Source organism: Lampris incognitus, chromosome 9 (genome assembly GCF_029633865.1).
Source record: "Lampris incognitus isolate fLamInc1 chromosome 9, fLamInc1.hap2, whole genome shotgun sequence".
NCBI lineage: Eukaryota > Metazoa > Chordata > Actinopteri > Lampriformes > Lampridae > Lampris > Lampris incognitus.
The window spans coordinates 24,747,955-24,767,481 of NC_079219.1; the positions used below are offsets into that span (position 1 = coordinate 24,747,955).

At 40.2% G+C, this 19,527-nt stretch overlaps 1 protein-coding gene across 1 annotated transcript in view; it reads right to left on the reverse strand.

The window, feature by feature from the left end:
* Positions 1–367: 367 nt before the first annotated feature.
* Positions 368–19,527, reverse strand: part of cep192 (centrosomal protein 192) — a 90,935-nt gene continuing 71,775 nt past the window's right edge. Inside the window, exons 41-52 of the mRNA XM_056286954.1 lie at positions 12,258–12,348; positions 12,030–12,108; positions 11,073–11,196; positions 10,573–10,678; positions 10,209–10,434; positions 10,009–10,085; positions 9,592–9,687; positions 6,034–6,153; positions 4,784–4,893; positions 4,256–4,382; positions 3,471–3,529; positions 368–2,006 (exon numbers count right to left, since the gene is read on the reverse strand). Of these exons, the coding sequence (XP_056142929.1) occupies positions 1,874–2,006; positions 3,471–3,529; positions 4,256–4,382; positions 4,784–4,893; positions 6,034–6,153; positions 9,592–9,687; positions 10,009–10,085; positions 10,209–10,434; positions 10,573–10,678; positions 11,073–11,196; positions 12,030–12,108; positions 12,258–12,348 (1,348 nt within the window). The 3' untranslated portion in view covers positions 368–1,873. The remainder of the gene's footprint in view (positions 2,007–3,470; positions 3,530–4,255; positions 4,383–4,783; positions 4,894–6,033; positions 6,154–9,591; positions 9,688–10,008; positions 10,086–10,208; positions 10,435–10,572; positions 10,679–11,072; positions 11,197–12,029; positions 12,109–12,257; positions 12,349–19,527) is intronic.

Here is a 19,527-nt window from a genome sequence, read left to right on the forward strand (position 1 = left end):
TCTTTTGAGTGAAAGAGACATTTTCCTCTAATATCTCAAATATCTGATGGTCACAGTTTTCGGGGGTGATTTGCAATTATGCACAATAGTACCTCACTTAAAAAAAAATATGACGCATACAAATAAGCAGATTTGATTGGGCATAAGAGGGTTGTAGCATCCATATCACTTAAATGCATTGCTCCAGGTAAGTACATTTTCTAAATTAAAGTTAACCACCCTACAAACTTTTTATTTCAGTTCAACATCACCTACTGGCATTAACTGGTCGCGTTACAGCACTGTTCAATCCAATGCGATTATAAAAAGGCATTGGATATAAGAAGTTGGTCAGGAAATAAAACAATCACAAAGCTTTACTTATTGTTATAAATTTATTGTATTTAAAATATACATGGTGATATATCACAATGACATTTACAGCATGTGCAAATCCCAAGACGAGAGATAAGTCATGAAACGAACTGTTGTTAAAAGGACATTACGTTCAAGACATCAAGACAAACCACTGCCTTCAAACTGAATGTGTTTTACAAACAGAAAAGTAACATACAAGTCGTGATGAAAGTGTCCACAAAATGTGTTTTGACACAGCAGTGCAATAACACATCCTTGAAAATATTTGGTTTTTGCTACACCAGTTCCTGCTCCCAAACAAATTATGGATGTGAATCGAATTTCCCCAAGCAAATTTGGCCATTTTTTCCCAGAGCCAGAGGAGGTAATGGTGATCCAGTTCTCTCTGACACGAACAGTGATCATCCATCAGCACCATTTTGCCATGGTAACCAAACCGAAATGGCCTGGTGAGCTGCCGAAAAAATACCTCGGTGAGGCGAACTGTTTTAACATGTGATAACAATCATTAGCCATCCTAATGTTGCTAGGAGACGTTCTGATCACGACTCAATAAGGTGCATCTGGACCAGTTGTTAGAGGTTTTGGGAGGCTGACAAGAAGTCAATGAATGACACTGACTACTGTTCATGCAGGTAGATACTGGCACGACAGCAAAGAAAAGCAACAAGAAACTGCACGCAAAGATGGAGCAATTAAAAAGTACAAGGTTTGATGCTGAAAAAATATCAACACATGGGAAAAAAATATTGCTTGTCACCCAATTCCTTACACCTCTTGTATGTGTGTAAAAATCATTAGTGCAGCAAATTAACCATTTATTGGAAGGACCCAGATTTGCTTAAAAAATTCATATAACAAGGGAAAGACGCAACAATGAGTCTTTTCCAAATGACCCAAGTCCCTGCAGTTGTGATATCAAATAGAAGACAAAAGCATTCCTGTGAGACTAAATCAAAGTAATCCCCAATGTATCACAACTGGTGCTGTTATTGCTGCTGCCTAACAGGGACCATAGCAACAACAATGCTGCCTTGTGACATGACTCAGGGCTAAGGCAAATGCCAGATCCAGAGTCAAGTGACAAAAATCATTAGCTCTTTGAAATGCCAGAGCAGTGCAGACTAATTGTGAGCCAGTCAGACCAAATCATTCAGCTTGAGGCACAAACAGGCACAATCATTGTTCATGGGCCAGTTGAGGACACCTGTGCTTTAGCCAATGTGGATTGAGGAAGGCAGACAGGGCTAGGTCAGGCACTGGCAGTACACAGAGTCTCAGTCAGCCCCAGCTAATCAGCTCTGGTCTACATTGTGTGAATGTCTGTGAATAGGATGAGTAGGAAGGCTGGAGTCCAGGAATCTTTTCTTCATGTGACTTAGCAGTGTTTTCCTTTTTTCCTCTTCCTCTGTCACTCTGTCTATTCTGTGATGAATAGTACAGGAGAGGGCAACAATCCAAAGATCCAAAGCCAGCCAGAAGTAGGAAAAATGGAGTGGGATGGTAGATGGTGACTTCAAGGCAGGGCCTCACCAGTTAGCTGAATAACCAGACTGCCACTTGTTTCTGACTGGATCAGCAGCAATCCAGTGTGTCTGCCTGGCACGCTTGGCTTGAACTGTACGGGAAGCTTGAGATAATGCTGTGATCTGTGGGGAGTGGTAATAGATAAACAGCAACAGTGAATCTGATATTCATTTGAAATCCTGAGATTTAAATGCACACATAAGTAGGGCTGGGCAATATATTGATATCATATCGATACTGTGATATAAGACTAGATATCATATGGGATTTTGGATATCATAATATGGGGATATGACAAGTGTCATCTTTTCCTGGTTTTCAAGGCTGCATTACAGTAAAGAGATGCAATTTTCTGAACTTACTAGACTGTTCTAGCTGTTATATTATTTGTCTCTACCTGTTGGGATGTCATAGCCACATTAATAATGAATGTTTATCAAAAATGCCATTGTGTAAACATTTTGAGAGAGCACAAATAGTCATCTCTACAATATTGTCAAAATATCGATAGAGGTATTAGGTCAAAAATAGTTATATTTGATTTTGTCCATATCACCCAGCCCTATGCATAAGTGTATGTATGTGCATGCTCATACTTGTGCATGTCTTTGCACAAATATAACTTTTTCATAACACTTCATGGGACACTATGATGTGAAAAGAAAAAAAATGTAATGTAGCATTTCTCAAACTAGACAATGGAAAAACTAACCATTTTAAAATAACATACGCAAATAAAAAGGAACTGTAATTGTTACCACTGTAATTACATTATTGATGGAACAGCATGGCCAAATTATGCTCTGTACTGATATGGAAAAAATGATAACACATGGTAGGAGTCACAACATGCCAGCATCACAACATGTCTGTCACTACTTCAGACAGCACTGCTCATGACACACCCAGCTCTGGATCGGGTTCAGGCGGTTGCAACACATTGGGGCATTGCAGAAAGAAATGCTATCACAGTTAGTTTTAGTTAGGTTCATTAATCTAACACATTAGACTGACTTGTAAAACGTCAAAGCCAAGCCCCTCTTAGGTAGGCATGGTTAATTTGCACACAAATGTTCCATCTCCTTACAATGAATTTTCTATTTGAATCAATTTTTTCCACCAATGTGCCGCCTCTGAACACAGCCCCATCTCACTAAAACATAGCACAGCACAGCAGGTACCTGTGGCTGCCAAGCAGCCCCTCTCCCAAGGCCTTGGCTAGGCAGAGCACCAATATAGCCCAGGCCATGGGTGTGTATGTATGTACATGATCCTCAGGTCTCAACATCTCACGGGACCTCTCATAGTGGGCTTTCACAATAGGAGAATAATGTAATGCAGTTTCCGTGATAGAGTAAACTGTGTTTTACATTTCAAAGTACTTATTCATCATCTCTGATCTACCATGACTGCCTAGTTGCTGATCCTAAAACAGGTGGTTTTATCATGTTGAACCTATCTCTAACACTAGCATCTCTATCACTAGCATCAAAACATATACTTGGTAAAAAAAAATCCCATCCCAGCCAGTGGAAAGCCAAATAAACAATGTAACATAATTGTGTAAGGGATACTAGATGACTCACCTTAAGGAATATTCAGAATGCTTGATGTGGAAGGGCTCCCTAGGGTTTACAAATTTCAGCTGCAAGTCAATTAGAGAAGCCAAACATCAAATCCATGCAAAGCATTATAGAAATTATTAGGGGTTATTATGACATTCATCATCCACCAAGGAAAACAAAGAAGTCGGTCATACAAAAATTATCAGTAGTGTGGACTGGAGATAAAAATGATAAAGGTAATCGTTTCTGTGAATAGGTAAATTGCAAAAGTCTTTTGGGCTTTTAAGCCTGTCTAAGGTTTTGTTTTAAATACTTAAGCTTAATTACCAAGCAAGAAACGTTGGACCATTCAAGTGTAGCTTTGATTGGTAGTTAAGAAGGAAAGGTTTCGATTTTAGCTCCTATCTTGCATTGAGCTCTCTACTCAAACAAATGATTATTTGTAGGATGAAAAGTGCTGGCATGGATTTTCACTAAGGACCACTGCATGTAATTTTGTGCTGAAATAACATCACCTTCTTAAAATAATGGCTTCAGTCATATTTTCAGTTTTTCAAAAAACAGAATAAACAAACAAATATAGAATATATGATATTTCTAATCATTTCACACAAAAAGTTATGACAATATATGACTATTGACATACAAATAACGCTGTCTGTCAATTAATAATTGACAGACGGCATTATTTTTCACATATTTTCAAAACTTGAAAATATGACTTAGGCCATTATTTTAAGAAGGTGACGATAAGACAACAGAGTGTTCTGGCCGTCTACCGTTTCATCAACAAGGGCATGTCTCACCTCATGTTTGTCGGAGGAATTGTTGCGAATGTTGACCTTCAGCGTACTGGACTCACCCACCCGTGTAGCTGGGAAAGTGTACAGGTCCTGGGGAGAATACACACCCCGGCGTATACCTTGCTCCGGGCTGTGAATTAAGGAGGTTCCCAGTCAACACAGAGGAAATTTCATTTGAAAGGGAAAAAAAAAAATCTACTCGAAAAGTTTACCTTCTCAAAAGTAAAACAACACAGTACATTGGTTAAAAAACTTGCATTCTTTCAGGTTTTCATGAAAAAGGAAAACTTGAAGGTACAGTTATAATTATACTGAAGAATTAGTAACTCCCCTTCATTCAGTCGTTTGTAACTTCATTATTCCATACTAAGCTGTGTAATCATTTGTTATCCAGTTCGTCTACACCAAAAGACATGTTTTCATAAGTCCTGAAATCTGTCTTTCCATAGATGCCCCTTGGAAAAGACTTCCTACAGCCTATATAACTGCTAAGCTTTACAATTGAGACAAGTCCGGTTTCATATCTCTTACCCTGTCTTGGCAGCTTCATCTGTTTTCTTTCTTGTTTTGACTGTAGCGTCAGTTTTCACCAGAGAGCAATCTCCTTCTTGTGGTCCTTCAACCGGCCCTGACTTAACACCCTTCAGACGCAGATACACAGAAATTTTAAGGTCTGTCTCATTTACCTATTGGGCTAATACAGCTTCCAGCTTCATTGAAACAATCAATTTCTGAGTTAATACCACTTTAAAAAAAAGCCCACAAAGTGTGCAAATCAATAATAAGTATAACAGTCATGCTGACAAGCATCAATATCCATGAAGTACATAACATCTACAGGAGATTTAATTTTGTGTGGTAATAGCAAAAAGATGGGGAAAAAAGTCAAAACAATAACCTGTTATGATGACATATCCAATTACATAACAATGTTCCACAGCAAAATGTCAGATGGATTTTGGTCAGATGGGAGAACTTCATAAACTGGGGGTGTAGATTACCATCTTACATTACATACAAACACTGCACCTCTGGAAAAGCAATATGAGCAATCGATACAGCATCACCAACAACAGAACTACTGCTACCTTAAAAACATGACCTCTTTTTGTGAGGCAATCCATTTGACACTCCACACACTATGTATGCTCTTAATTTAACTGGATGTGTCACAACAGCTCCCACTTAAGCAACACACACATGAAGCCTCAGCATGGTAGCCTTTTAGCACCTGACAGCCTGCTTAACTCCTGTCTTAAACCAGCTATTAAGGTACCAATGTGATATTCAAAGCACTACCATACACATGATTTTTTTCCAACAACTATGATATGTAATCAAATTATATTCTGTAAAAGGAAACAGCCATGTTGTAAAGATTAACCACAGCAATCTATTTAGCCTCATGTGAAATAATTATGGGATTTCTTTTTGAGTTTGCAAGTATTTTGATTGGGATATCTTCTAAAATATATACAGTAAAACCTGAAAAGGAGGAGATTCATTTACCTTGCATCACCTAGCATCGACCAAAGACAAAAAAACAAAACAAAACAAAAACAAAAACAGGAAGCATGTTGGTGAACTGTCCACACACAGAAAGAAACTGATGAGTGTTTCTTTGACTATGGTTGTGGAAGTAAGATTAATCACAGGTATACAGGTACGACACAGCTTTACATTAAACAGCAGCTCTTTTTTCCTAACTCTTATTTTTTTCTTTTGGATTTCCGACTTGAAAAGTCAAAATCCTACCAAACTGGTTAACTGAATCCCCTCACCATGCCACAGAGCTGGAAGCGGATACTGGTCTTCAGCTGGGGCTCAGATATCGGGTGGCATTCCAAGTCCCAGAACTGGGCATAGTCGCCACGGTCTCTTGGCAAGAAGGTAATAGGCACCTTCAAATACAAAAACACCAAAAATTTAGAATTTATGTTGTTAAACTTTCACATGTTCTTAACGAGTTTGAATCTGGATAAATAAACTTTGTGGAATCCAGTGTAGCTCAAAACACCAGCAATTAGTTTATAAATATTATCACAGAAAACTTTTACAGCTTTATTATATAGATGTGAAACTTCATAGATAACATCCCAAAGATCAAAAGAAAAAAAAACTGGAATGGAAAAAAAGTTATGCATGAAACCACTGCCATCAAAGCTAGTTGGGGGGGGGGCACCATGCTGTAAACAGGTTTTTAAATCATGGACCTATGCAACTCAGAATATCTTAGCCATACAATTAGTTGAACCCACTTAAAGTCAGATAACTAGAATACCCCGACAACTCCAACTTTCTTAAGCTCCTGACAAAACTTCTAATATTTTTATACCAATCTGACCTCGGATAAGTCAAAAACCCTCCTGACTAGATCACTCCTCTTGGTCCAAAGCTGTGGGCCTGTTTCAATACTGTTTAATTCGATTTTGTGATGCGCAGGTTGAATCAAAGTTCATAATCAATCATAAGGAATGTATCTGCGACTTGTTCATGGCAGGCATTTGTCTCTGAAACAACAGATTTGTAAACCGATAAAGAGCATATTTAAAAATGTTCAGTCTGCACAGAGGATGAAATCAATAGTCAGCTATGTGGTACAGTGAAATGGAAAATCAAGAGTGCCGAAATAATATAGGAACTAATGAAAATGAGGTTAAGAGTTACAGACGCTTTAGTTGATATAAAAGGCATCAAATACAAGCAGGGAACGAGACAAAGGGCACTCATGTCCTGTGAACAAACGCTATCTGAATATCTTACAGATAGAAGCTGAACGTGTGAATGAGAAAACCCACCCGCTGTCAAAAAATTATTCCAACAATGTTACTGAATGTATGTTTATATACAAACCCCAATTCCAATGAAGTTGGGACGTTGTGTAAAACATGAATAAAAACAGAATACAATGATTTGCAAATCCTTTTCAACCTATATTCAATTGAATACACTACAAAGACAAGATATTTAATGTTCAAACTGATAAACTTTATTGTTTTTTTCAAATATTCACTCATTTTGAATTTGATGCCTGCAACGCGTTCCAAAGAAGCTGGGACAGGGGCAAAAAAAGACTGGTAAAGTTGAGGAATGCTCAAAAAACACCTGTTTGGAACATTCCATAGGTGACCAGGTTAATTGGAAACAGGTGAGTGTGATGATTGGGTATAAAAGGAGCATCCCTGAAAGGCTCAGTTGTTCACAAACAAGGATGGGGTGAGGTTCACCACTTTGTGAACAACTGCGTGAGCAAATCGTCCAACAGTTTAAGAACAATGTTTCTCAATGTACAATTGCAAGGAATTTAGGGATTTCATCATCTACAGTCCATAATATCATCAAAAGATTCAGAGAATCCAGAGAAATCTCTGCACGAAAGCGACAAGGCCGAAAACCAACACTGAATGCCTGTGACCTTCGATCCCTCAGGCGGCACTACATTAAAAACCGACATCATTCTGTAAAGGATATTACCATGTGGGCTCAGGTACACTTCGGAAAACCATTGTCAGTTAACACAGTTCGTGCAAGTTAAAACTCTACCATGCAAAGCGAAAGCCATATATCAACAACACCCAGAAACACCGCCGGCTTCTCTGGGCCCGAGCTCATCTGAGATGGACTGACGCAAAGTGTGCTGTGGTCTGACGAGTCCACATTTCAAATTGTTTTTGGAAATCATGGACGTCGTGTCCTCCGGGCTAAAGAGGAAAAGGACCATCCAGATTGTTATCAGCGCAAAGTCCAAAAGCCAGCATCTGTGATGGTATGGGGGTGTGTTAGTGCCCATGGCATGGGTAGCCTGCACATCTGTGAAGGATCCATTAATGCTGAAAGGTACGTACAGGTTTTGGAGCAACGTATGCTGCCATCCAAGCGACGTCTTTTTCAGGGACGTCCCTGCTTATTTCAGCAAGACAACGCCAAGCCACATTCTGCACGTGTTACAACAGCGTGGCTTCATAGTAAAAGAGTGTGGGTACTAGACTGGCCTGCCTGCAGTCCAGACCTGTCTCCCATTGAAAATGTGTGGCGCATTATGAAGCGCAAAATACAACAACGGAGACCCCAGATTGTTGAGCAACTCAAGTCGTACATCAAGCAAGAATGGGAAAGAATTAAACCTACAAAGCTTCAACATTTAGTGTCCTCAGTTCCCAAATGCTTATTGAGTGTTGTTAAAAAGAAAGGTGATGTAACACAGTGGTAAACATGCCCGTCCCAGGTTTTTTGGAATGTGTTGCAGGCATCCAATTCAAAATGAGTGAATATTTGCAAAATAAAACAATAAAGCTTATCAGTTTGAACATTAAATATCTTGTCTTTGTAGTGTATTCAATTGAATATAGGTTGAAAAGGATTTGCAAATCATTGTGTTCTGTTTTTATTTACGTTTTACACAATGTCCCAACTTCATTGGAATTGGGGTTTGACAATTAATTTATGAATAAGTTTGATTTGTTTGGCCTTGAAAAGTGTTACACTTCTCTAACAATGGAACGCATGCTTAAGAGCAAATCTCAATGGTGACGTTTGGGCAGGTGGGTTAGTGAACAGAAATAAAAAATGTTATGTCTAGATAAGGCTGTGTTTGTTATGGAGAATTCCTCCCATCACTAGTTGCAATCTAAAGAGCTAATGACAGAAGGGAAAAACAAGCGATGGTTATACACTTGAGAGGTGTGGAGATGCAGTCGTGCATCTCCCACAAGCCATATGAGTGTGTATGTGTTGTGTCACATACACACTCTCACCTATAAAGACTAGAAGCTCTGAGTGGGTTATGAGCTATAAAGGGTTGTATTAGGCTACTCTAAGGATTTTCCACTTGTAATCATCCGAAAACTTTCTAACAGGTCCACACGGGAAAACAGAAAACTCACATTAACAGAACAAGTAGCCTACATGAAAAATAGGCTCAGCAATGACAAATGGCCACTGATACGTGATATCACACACCCACATTTCTTTATTAAAAAAAAAAGTTTTTTTTTATTTTTAGTAAAAAAAAAAATTGTAATTTATTTTATTAATTATAAATGTGCAGCTGCTGTTACTCGAGTACTGAACAACCCATGTTAACTTGAGGTCCATCCTCATGAGTACCAACCAACCCGACCTTTCATCAACCCATTAATTTGAGGCCATTAGGTTGACCATTTCTTCCCTGCCCAGACAAAACTGACTTAAGAGGAATTGACTGCACAAATTTCTTTGCTTTCCATACAGTTGCTACCCCTGGAAAAACAACAAGACATACTGTGCACATGAGTAAGGTGGAGTGACAAAAAAAGTTCCATTAAGCTGAACTTTACATCCATTCTGATGTGCCCTTATACCTGTATCTTTTCCTGGGCTCCCAGTGTGCCAGAGACTCTGGAGCATCTGAAGGCAGTGTAGGTGGCTCGGTAAACATCTCCGCTGTTGTCAACTCCCTGATGAAAGAGAGAGTATGGAGAACAGCTTCACCTGTGCCTCCACAGAACAACAACATATACCATCACATACACAAGTCAAACAACAGGAAAATGACAACTGCACTGCCAAAAGGGAAGAAAATAAACATCAATAATAGAGTATTTAGAAAGTTGAAAAAAGAAGCAAAAAAGAAACTGGAAGAAAAAAAAAATAAAGGTCTTCTACAAAATTAGATTCAAAAGAAAATGGATATTGGAGTATTAAACTAAGAGAAAGTGATCAATAAACAGATGAGTAGCAGGAAAGAAAAGGATAGACATGACATATAGAGGGAGCACCTTGACATATGGAGGGGCGAAGGATGATAAGTACCACCTGACTTCCTCTTCTCCATTTTCCACCTCCAGGTAGGCCTCTGAAGCAAAGTAGCACAACCACGGTTAGTAAATGTATTCTTGTAGGGGATCCAGAGTTGGTCCATCTAAATTACGACTTTGGTTGGATTATGATTCAAACTGTGTGGAATCTACTGCACTACCTGAGATTTCTCTTGAGGGAGTAGCAGGGAAGACAATCGTCTTGTGGCTGATCTCCACCAGGGCCTTGGGGTGTGGGGTCAGAGGGGGCTGACCGGTCTGGCTGCAGGACCTAACCAAGGGCGGGAGAGGGGTGGCAGCCTGTGGAGTCAAGGCTGATAGGGTCCTATCTGCAGGGGCTGCTGAAACATCCAGAGCCAAATCCCGACGAATCTGAACCTTGATGGACTGAAACAATATTTAAATTTCCGGCATTTAGCTGATGACATCCTCCAGAGTGACTTAGAAAAAGAGCACCCACGTGAGGTAGTTAACATTCATCAAGGATTCAACATTCTTTATGTCTGCAATTCTAATGTCCTATACCTTCTGATGTCCATCACACTGGACATAAATCTGTCCACTCCACGGCAGCAGCGCAGACTTGGTTGCTAGCGAGGGGTTAGGACTGATCAGAACCTGCAGGTGGCACCTAGGTTAACAAAAAACAGATAGTGGAGAAATAGTTGCTTCAAAGGAAGGCAGGTAATGCTACTGGGTCTGAAAGCCTCCCTAAAATTTTCCCTTTGTGTAATTAAGTATTATTCCAGCGAATCCATTTTGGCCCAAAACCTTCCATCTATTGGCTGATTAGAGGAACAAGCTACATAACACAAATAACATGTTTAAGACTTCTTGTAGCATACTTTTGGTATTAGAGAGACAATGAGTATTACTTTTTGATGGTTATTTTCATGCCATTAACTTTACATTACACAGACAGCAAGGAAAGGTAGCAGAGATGATATCCAATTAAGATCCTTTGTCAAACTTGGGGCCACTACATCTTCAATTTGTGGTATGTATGAGGGATAGTGAATTCTTACTGCGGCTCTATGACTCCATGCTGAGGGGTGATGGTGAGGCAGTGAGCAGGCCAGGACAACTCAAAACTCAGCTGTCTAGATGTGTTGTTCCGGATCTGAACCTGCCTGGTAGTGGCTGCACCATCTAGAACAATATCAATATAGGTTGTGGTGATCTGAAATAAAGACTTCTTTGGCAAAGCAAAAAAAAAAAAAAAAAAAAACTGCATGCAAGTTCTCTGAGGATTATTGTCATTTTAGCAACCTTATACTATGTGCATGGTAGCAGGGTTCAAAATCAAACCCCTTTAAAGCTGCAGTAGATAACATGAACATTCCAATACAAAACTTTCCGCCTTTCTCTCTGCTACTTCGTATCACTCCCATAAGCCCCTCATACCAGATGTGCACAGGCATATAATTGAAACGTACAACCAGGAAATGTCAAAGCAAGACTTGTGAAACTTGTATCATAGTTGACAATCTATCCATGTAAAAATTATTTTTTTTCAGCGAAGCTCTTAGTTACACTAATATTGTTCATGTAAAGCAGCTATTTCAAGTTGGTCTTGTTGATGTTTTGAAAATAAAACATTCATGTGGGGGGCTGATAGAGAAGGGAGAAATAGTCCACAAGCGACTGGCAGAGCAGGATGGACGCGACTTGATCGCATATATGTGCATCTGCATTTGTAGATCAGCCTCTAGGAATCCCCTTCCTGAAATGACCCATGATTGGCTTAAGTCTCCTGTCATGGACCACATTTTCTAAAACCTGAATACAGCACCAAGAAGAGGTGAAGAAGTCTAGTTTTCTCTCAAACCACTTGAATTACAATTTGCTGAAAAGTTATTGTGAATTTTTGCCCAATGACAAAAAAAAAAACAAAAAAAACCCCTGCCTACCCCAGCATTAAAATGCATGAGCAGGATTTAAAACTTATTTCGATGCACGTTAAAACCCAAGTTACTACTCACTGATGGTGGGAACAGTGAGGACAAGATGTTCCGGATGAATGGACCAGCAGTCCTGCTGCCTCTCTGATGACTCTGCAGCCTTAGGGGAGAGACTCAACATTCAAAACTTCATAGTCCATTTAATTCACAGACGAAAACAATTTCCAGTCTCTTCCATAAAAAACACAAACAATCAACAATGTATTGAGAGCATATAGACCATTAAAGAAGGTCCATTAAAACTGCTACCTTATGGGATGGTTCTGCCACTCTTAGAGCCAACCCCTGGGGTCCTCTCACAGGCAGCACATCCAGGGACACATTACCGTTTAGAAAACCACTAGGAAATAAACAGCAGCATTACACACTATAAACAGTGCTGGAAAACATTTAGGAAAAAAAAAACTTTATACTATTTGATATAAATCAAGATACCCCCAAAACTGCACACCAACAGTAATATTTTTCCTAATTAGTGCTTTGTAAATAGTTGCATTTCAGTGGAAACATACTTTCTAAACTTATTCATAATAGTTAGAAGGAGGTAGGATGGAAAAATAGTTAAAAAGTAAAAAAAAAAAAAAGGATCTGTATTGTTTGGAACTTTAACTTGGATTTTGTCCCTCACACTCTTTCACCATCATCATGATCTCTCCCTTCTCCCCATCTGAAATCTAACCCACACATCAAAACAAAAACAAAACGGAGAAAAAAAATTGCATAGATGTCACCCATTTTCCACATTATAGATTCTACTTAAGTGCAGAAAAAATAAGAGCTTTGAACAAACTAGTTTCAAAAAGTTATGTAGTCATTTGTCGTTATTTGTTACATTCCTTAACAAAAATGTTTCAAAAATTAGCAGAATTTCATGTACATAGGAAAACAAGTATCCACATCTGGACACACATTCTGTTGCAGTTTTCAGCATGACTCTTTCAAACATTTCTTTAATATGAAAAGGCAGGTTTATACTACTTCCCAATGTATCAAGATTGCTTGCAATGTATCAAGATACTAAATGTCAAGTTGCAAGTTGCAAATCAAGATGCTAAATGCAAGATTGCTTGCAATGTATCAAGATGCTAAATGTTAGTTTTTGAAAGAATAAATTTATATTAACATATCTTAAGGCATGACTAAACCTGGGTTGAGCGATTAGGGATGGGTATCATTAAGATTTTAACGGTACTACTGCTCTTACTGATACTGCTTATCGATCCGGTGCTCCTATCTGTTCTTTTTGTTACCGTTTTAAGAGGAAAAAAAATCAAGAACAGAATTAACATTTTATTTTCTAATGCCTGGACAGAGCGTTATTCTTAATTATTAATCCATGTTTGTGTAATTTAGTTAACTCTGTGTGGGCTCTAGGCTGCTAGCATACATAACATACCGGAGGTGGATGGGGCAACGAGAGATGAACTACGAGCTAGGCAGTCGAAAACTGCATTACGCCGCCTGTATTTGAAGTACTTTCACTAGATGTTTCAAAGATTGCTGCCTTTACATGCAAAAACCTTGTTGCACTTGTGGCAACGAGCATTGTCAGCATCGACTCTAGTGAAGTATAACCAGACTTTTGAAAGTTTAGTTTTGCCATTGTTACCAAGAGCAGGCTCTTGTGTGCGTGCATGTCTGAGGGAGAGAGGCAGAGAGCTGGCCCCACCCCTCCACTCAGACATACGACAGGCTCAGAGAGAGAGAGATCTCTCTTCTGGATTGGGAATAGCAAAAATGCACCATAGACAAATTGTCTTAATCTTACTGTAAATTAGAAACAGAGTTTGTGAGATAAAAGGTGCAAGATAACGATTTTGTAGTCTAAATAAATAGGAAATTTATCTTCACCAATACCGATAGCATAAGCGTTAATGTTAGAGTGTATCACTACTACGGTCTTAAATAATTTAGCACTGGTGCCCATTAAATACCAGGTTTCGGTACTCATCCTTATGGGCAGTACGCCAAAATTTTCCGATCCGCCACTGCCACCCTTTCTTTCAGCAATCGGCAATGTATCTGGGAGATGGACAAGCGAACATTTGATTACCGATGATAGCCTTTGGCTGAAACATCTGCTTGTCTGCCTGCCTTCAGCAAAGATATAGCTAACGCATTTTGGTCCACTGAACCATGCTGTTGCTTGCAGCCTTAAAAAAAAAAAAAAGTGGGAATAACAGAGCTAATCTGCGAGGCTGTCAAATGATCCACATTAGGCCTGGTCCACACCGCTTACCTTTCACATGGGTACAGATCACATGGGTGTGGTGTCCACACAGATAGCATTGCTGCTGTAGTGCTGCTACTGCCAGCCCTATCTTTCTATGCTGAATTTTCCTTTGATAATGGCCATCAATCGAATGTTTCATTTCATTATAAATAATAAAGGTTCACTTTCTCCTAGCATGCAATTACTAAAATGTAGTGGCGAACCGTCGGGGCCTTCTAGGCCTTCAGTGAAAGCCTAAGACTCCACAGAAAAAGGAAAACACTTTCATAAATATAATACAATCTTCTAATCAATCTGTTAATATCGCATTACATTTCGATTTCAACTACACATGAATTCGGGAGGCTCTGCTTGCAGTCTCTCAGCCAAAAAAAAAAAATCATCCAATCACCCTTTTCCCTTTGTTGTAACTGTGTGAGAAGACTCCTCCTGCCAGCGCCTTCGGCGCCTCGAGTGAAGGTCTCCACTATCTAAATAAGTTAGGTGTTAATACTGGATTGATAGATTACTCAACCAATCAGATTTTGATGTATAGCAGATGGGTGTATTCTTTTATACTTGCCCAGCATCATAGGGCTTTCACTGCATACAGCCTACGTAAGCGATTGTTCAGCCAATCAGCAGCAGCTCCTAGGTCTGTGGTTGAAACCTTTGTGGTTGCATTCTGTAGCACATCGCGGTAGTTCGTTACTAATGTTAGCTAGCGTTTGTGTTTTTGATTTAGTTCGCTAAGCTAGGTACCCATGAATGAGAATACCATTTTCAAGACGATCATTAGGGGGAAAAAAAAGGATTGTGGAGCTAGGCAGACCAACCCCACAGTTAGCGGCTCTGACCCAACTGGGGAAGACATATGTACGGCATTTCACTTGTTTAGCTGTGACAGACCCGGTTTCCGTGGCATCTGTTGAAAGGACATTTTCAGCACTTAAAAGAATAAAAACGTATTCCAGGAATACAACAGGACAGACACGACTCACAGCATTGGCCTCCATTGCCATTGAAAAGGACATTCTGATGGATTTAAAAGCCAAAGCAGTGCTTTATGACCGTGTGATGGACCGTTTCATCCAGAAAGAAAGGAGAATGTATTTTGTCTTCAAATAGGCAACACTGGTGAGTCAAATGTATTTTTTTATAGTTACTCGATTTATTTAATGTTTGATTGTTTTTATGCCCAACAGCCTGGGTGGGACGTGTTTGTTGAGTTTCTTGATAGCATAATATGCCCAGCGGGATTACTTCCAGTAAGGCTGTACGTTACACCATGTCGCCACACGATGTCGCTGTTGTAAAAGTGAAAATTGTCAAATAACTTGATGATGGTGACGATTGTGATGATTACCACTTTTGCGACTAAAACATTGTAGCATGGTGATATGACGGCTGTCTTTGGGTAATTATGAGGAGGTGACGTCTCACCGAAGGCTTAGGTCTGAAATGCATGGTCCGCTACTGCTAAAATGGTTAAAAAAATTATATTTTTTGTCATGTCTGTGACATGTTCTAAAGATACAGACATTGAAACTATAGTGAAAGGTGTTAGTTATGTACTGTTGAACTGTATGATGTAAATATGACTATCAACAGATCATTTTCACTGTCTATTTTTGCTGAGAAGCGTGTGCCTCACACAGAGAAAACAGGCTCAACGCCGAAACTAGATGATGCACCGCTCGGGCTGTGTGGCTGCTCTAACCTGTTAACATGGGCACCGAAATGAAAAGAAAGAGGTTCTGCAGCACACATGCACTGCTCGGGTAGGCGTTGTGGCCCGGGCCTTACACTCACAACTGTATGGCGATGACTGTGCCTTGATTGGTATTGCAAGAGCTAATGTTGTCCAGTCAGGTTGGCCTTTGCGACTACCATTATGATCGTAGATGGTACTATATGCATCTGTTTCTACTGCCTTGTAGATTTGCCTCTTTAGGCAAAGGCTAGGGGAAGGTAACTCAGAATTCAAATCCAAGAAGGCGCTGGCAGAACAGCCCAATAGGATCATGAGCCCTACCGGACCAATGGCACAAACATCAGATGACACATGCAGAGGAACCGCTCTGTTGGTCAATGGATGGCATCAATTGACAAGTAAGCTGTCACTGCGGTGCAACCTCTTTATCTACCGAGCCAGTTGCACTACAGTGTACTGCTTAGGAATGGGTTCTGAGGTCCAGAGAGACTGTTCAGCGGGGGCACGACACCGACTGTCTTAACTACTGTGCAAGGCATGATGTGAACAGAGCTCGATAGGAAAGCACTTGCGAGGACAGCGTTTACAAAGTCCTATGACGACAGAATAAACGTGATGTTAACAGGCTTCAGGAGCTGGAAGCTACTGACTCACATGTGATGGTCGCAACTCTGTTGAATCCTGGGCAACAACAGGGTCGAGGTAGCTGTGCGAGTGTCCAGGCAGCCCTTTTCAGGGAAAACACTGCCCGCCCCATAAGGGGAAGCCCCTAGAAAAGGTGCGGTAAAAAAAAAGCTTGCTCAGAAACTAGTGTTGTAGCACTCGAGATCGGTCTTGGTCTCGAGACCACTTTTTAAGGGTCTCGGTCTCGTCAACCATCATTAAGTTTGGTTTCCAGAACCATAAGGACTTTATCTGTAAAAGGACATGCAAGCGATAAAAACTCTGCAGTGTGCAAATTCTGCGGTGCACAACTCACAGAAACCGCCGGGACAACGTCAAGCTTTTATCGGCACATTGAGAGGAAGCATAAAGACAGGTAAATTAACCGTTAAATTAGCTACACTGGGAAAGTTAAATCTGAAAATTTCAACACCCCATCCTAAGACATTGAGCCAAAATAAGCTCTTTTCTTCCCACGATCGTTTTTTTTTTATAACTTTCAGAGCACCGAGTGTATATTACAGCCAAGTTAGCTTGCATAGCATTGTCAAAAGCAAGATAACAGAATAACAAACCATGAACCCGCCAGGTATTAGTCGAGCCCCCAGGCGCCAAGTGTTAGTCGAGCCCACAGGCGCCAGAAATTAGTCCAGCCCCCAGGCGTTACTTGGGAGGTTCTTATGCAATGCAAACATTGTTCACTACACCAGTAAATGCAGTAAATGGGTTGAACTTTAGATGCGACCATCGGGAGATATTTCTAGTCTACAGCGTCCTCCATGTTGGTGCTTCGGCTGCAGAAATTAGATTGTTTGGCTCAACAATGAACCAGAAAGCTAATGCTGTGCTAGCTAGTTCAAAGTCGATAACACTGAATGAGTATGGTTAATCAAATTTGTTTGATAAAAAATATTGTAAAAAACATTAAAAAGCACATTTTAAGACAATAAAAACTCAGTAAGGGTAATGCTAAAAATGTAAAAGCTTGTTTAAAAGCAGTAATTTAAAGTGACATTTGATTTCATTCATTTTAAAAAAGTGAATATATATTGACTATATAATGATGCATGATGTCTCTCTGGCTTCTATCATTTGTTGCTTGTTTGCACTAAGCACATGCCTGTTAGAGATGTAACGTTTGAATCTTCTGAGAATTCTCTCTCGGTATTGGTGGGACTTAATCATTTTAATTCCTCCTCAATTTCAGGTTCCTGGAGTACAAGGCTCGACAACAGGCAGATGCTACACAGCCAACTATGGCATCCTTTGCCCAAAAAGTGCAGATCTACAGTCTCCATTCCCCAAGGCAGCAAGCCATCAGCGATGCCATTGTCAAAGATTTGATAATTGGGTGTTGCCTGCCACTCTCCCTTGTGGAAAATGAACATTTTAAACACTTTCTTGAGATTGTAGATAACAAGTACACACCAATCTCTAGGAGAACAATTTGTGAGAAACACATACCAGTTTTGGTAAAGAAAGTTAAGGAGACTGTTCTTGAGAAGTTGGAGAAACGCTCAACAGTGTCCTTAACTACTGATATCCCGTCTGATCGTAGACTGCGTTCCTTCCTCGGAGTAACTGCTCATGTGTGCAACAAGTCAAATTAATCCTATGCCCTTGAATCCTACTTGCTGGACTGTAGACGTTTCACAGGCAAACGTAGTGGAGAGCGAATTTCTTCTGTCTTTGAGGAGATCACCGACGAATATGGTATCCGTCAGAAGATAAGTTATATTGTCACAGACAATGCTGCCAATATGAAGTGTGCTTTTAAAGTTCAGATGCCACAACAGCAGTCAGATGACAGTGAGAGTGAGGAGGAGAATCTAGATGATGAGCACCTGTGCGAGGACATGAATTCTGTGGAGGACACAGAGCTACTCAGGTGAGCGTCTTTCTTGTTTTGCTCACTCCCTGCAGTTAGTTGTGAATGACGGCATGAAGGAAGTTAAAGCCATCTCTCGCAGCATTGCCAAAACATCACACTTCTCAACTCTGTTACACAGCAGCTCACAGTTCAAAGACAAATTTGAGGCTGCATTTGACTCTACGAAGACTATTCCTGCTGCAAACAACACTCGCTGGAACAGCACTTTCAAACAAGTGCAGGCCCTCACAGCTCTGGACCATAAAGCTCTGACTGAAATGTGCAACAAGGACTATGAAAAAGTGGTATTCAGCACTCGTGAGTGGAACCAGCTTAAAGCGCTGACTTCAGTTCTCGCACCATTCTCAGAGGCAACAGACCTGACAGAGGGAGAGAAATCCGTTACCATTAGCATGGTTGTTCCGACTGTTCTGGACCTGCATACACACCTTGTGAAGATGGGGGAGACACGAGTACAGTGTTGGCCATTAGTGAAGGCCCTCCATCAGTCTCTGATTAAAAGATTCAGTGGAATCTTTGGCAAAATAAATATGACTAAAGACAGTGGGGCACAGGAACCTTTAAGACATGTGTATTTTTAGCTACAATGCTTGATCCACAGTTTGGATTAAGCTGGGTGGATCTGGATGTTACAAATGGGCTAAATGCAACGCCACTCATTAAGTTTAGAGATGAGCTGAAGAAAACACTGACAGGTATACACACATACATTTTACATCAAGAGAAAAATATTGTGAAAGCAGTTTATTACCTGCAGACACTGTATATCCTTTGATCTAACCTGTTTTTTTTTTTCTTCCATTTGCTTGTTTTTCAGACACTTTGATCGCTGAGGTTGAAAACTTGATGGGCTGTGAAGGTAGTGCAATGGACTACGGAGCCAGAAATGGAGAGTCACCTGGTGATTCACCTCCAGTCAAATGCCCACGCCTTCTTTCTCGTTACAAGGCTCACAAAAAGCGCAGCACAGGCCAAGATACAAGTATCAGGGCACAGATAAGTAAATACTTTGACGCCATACAGGATACTGAAACCGATG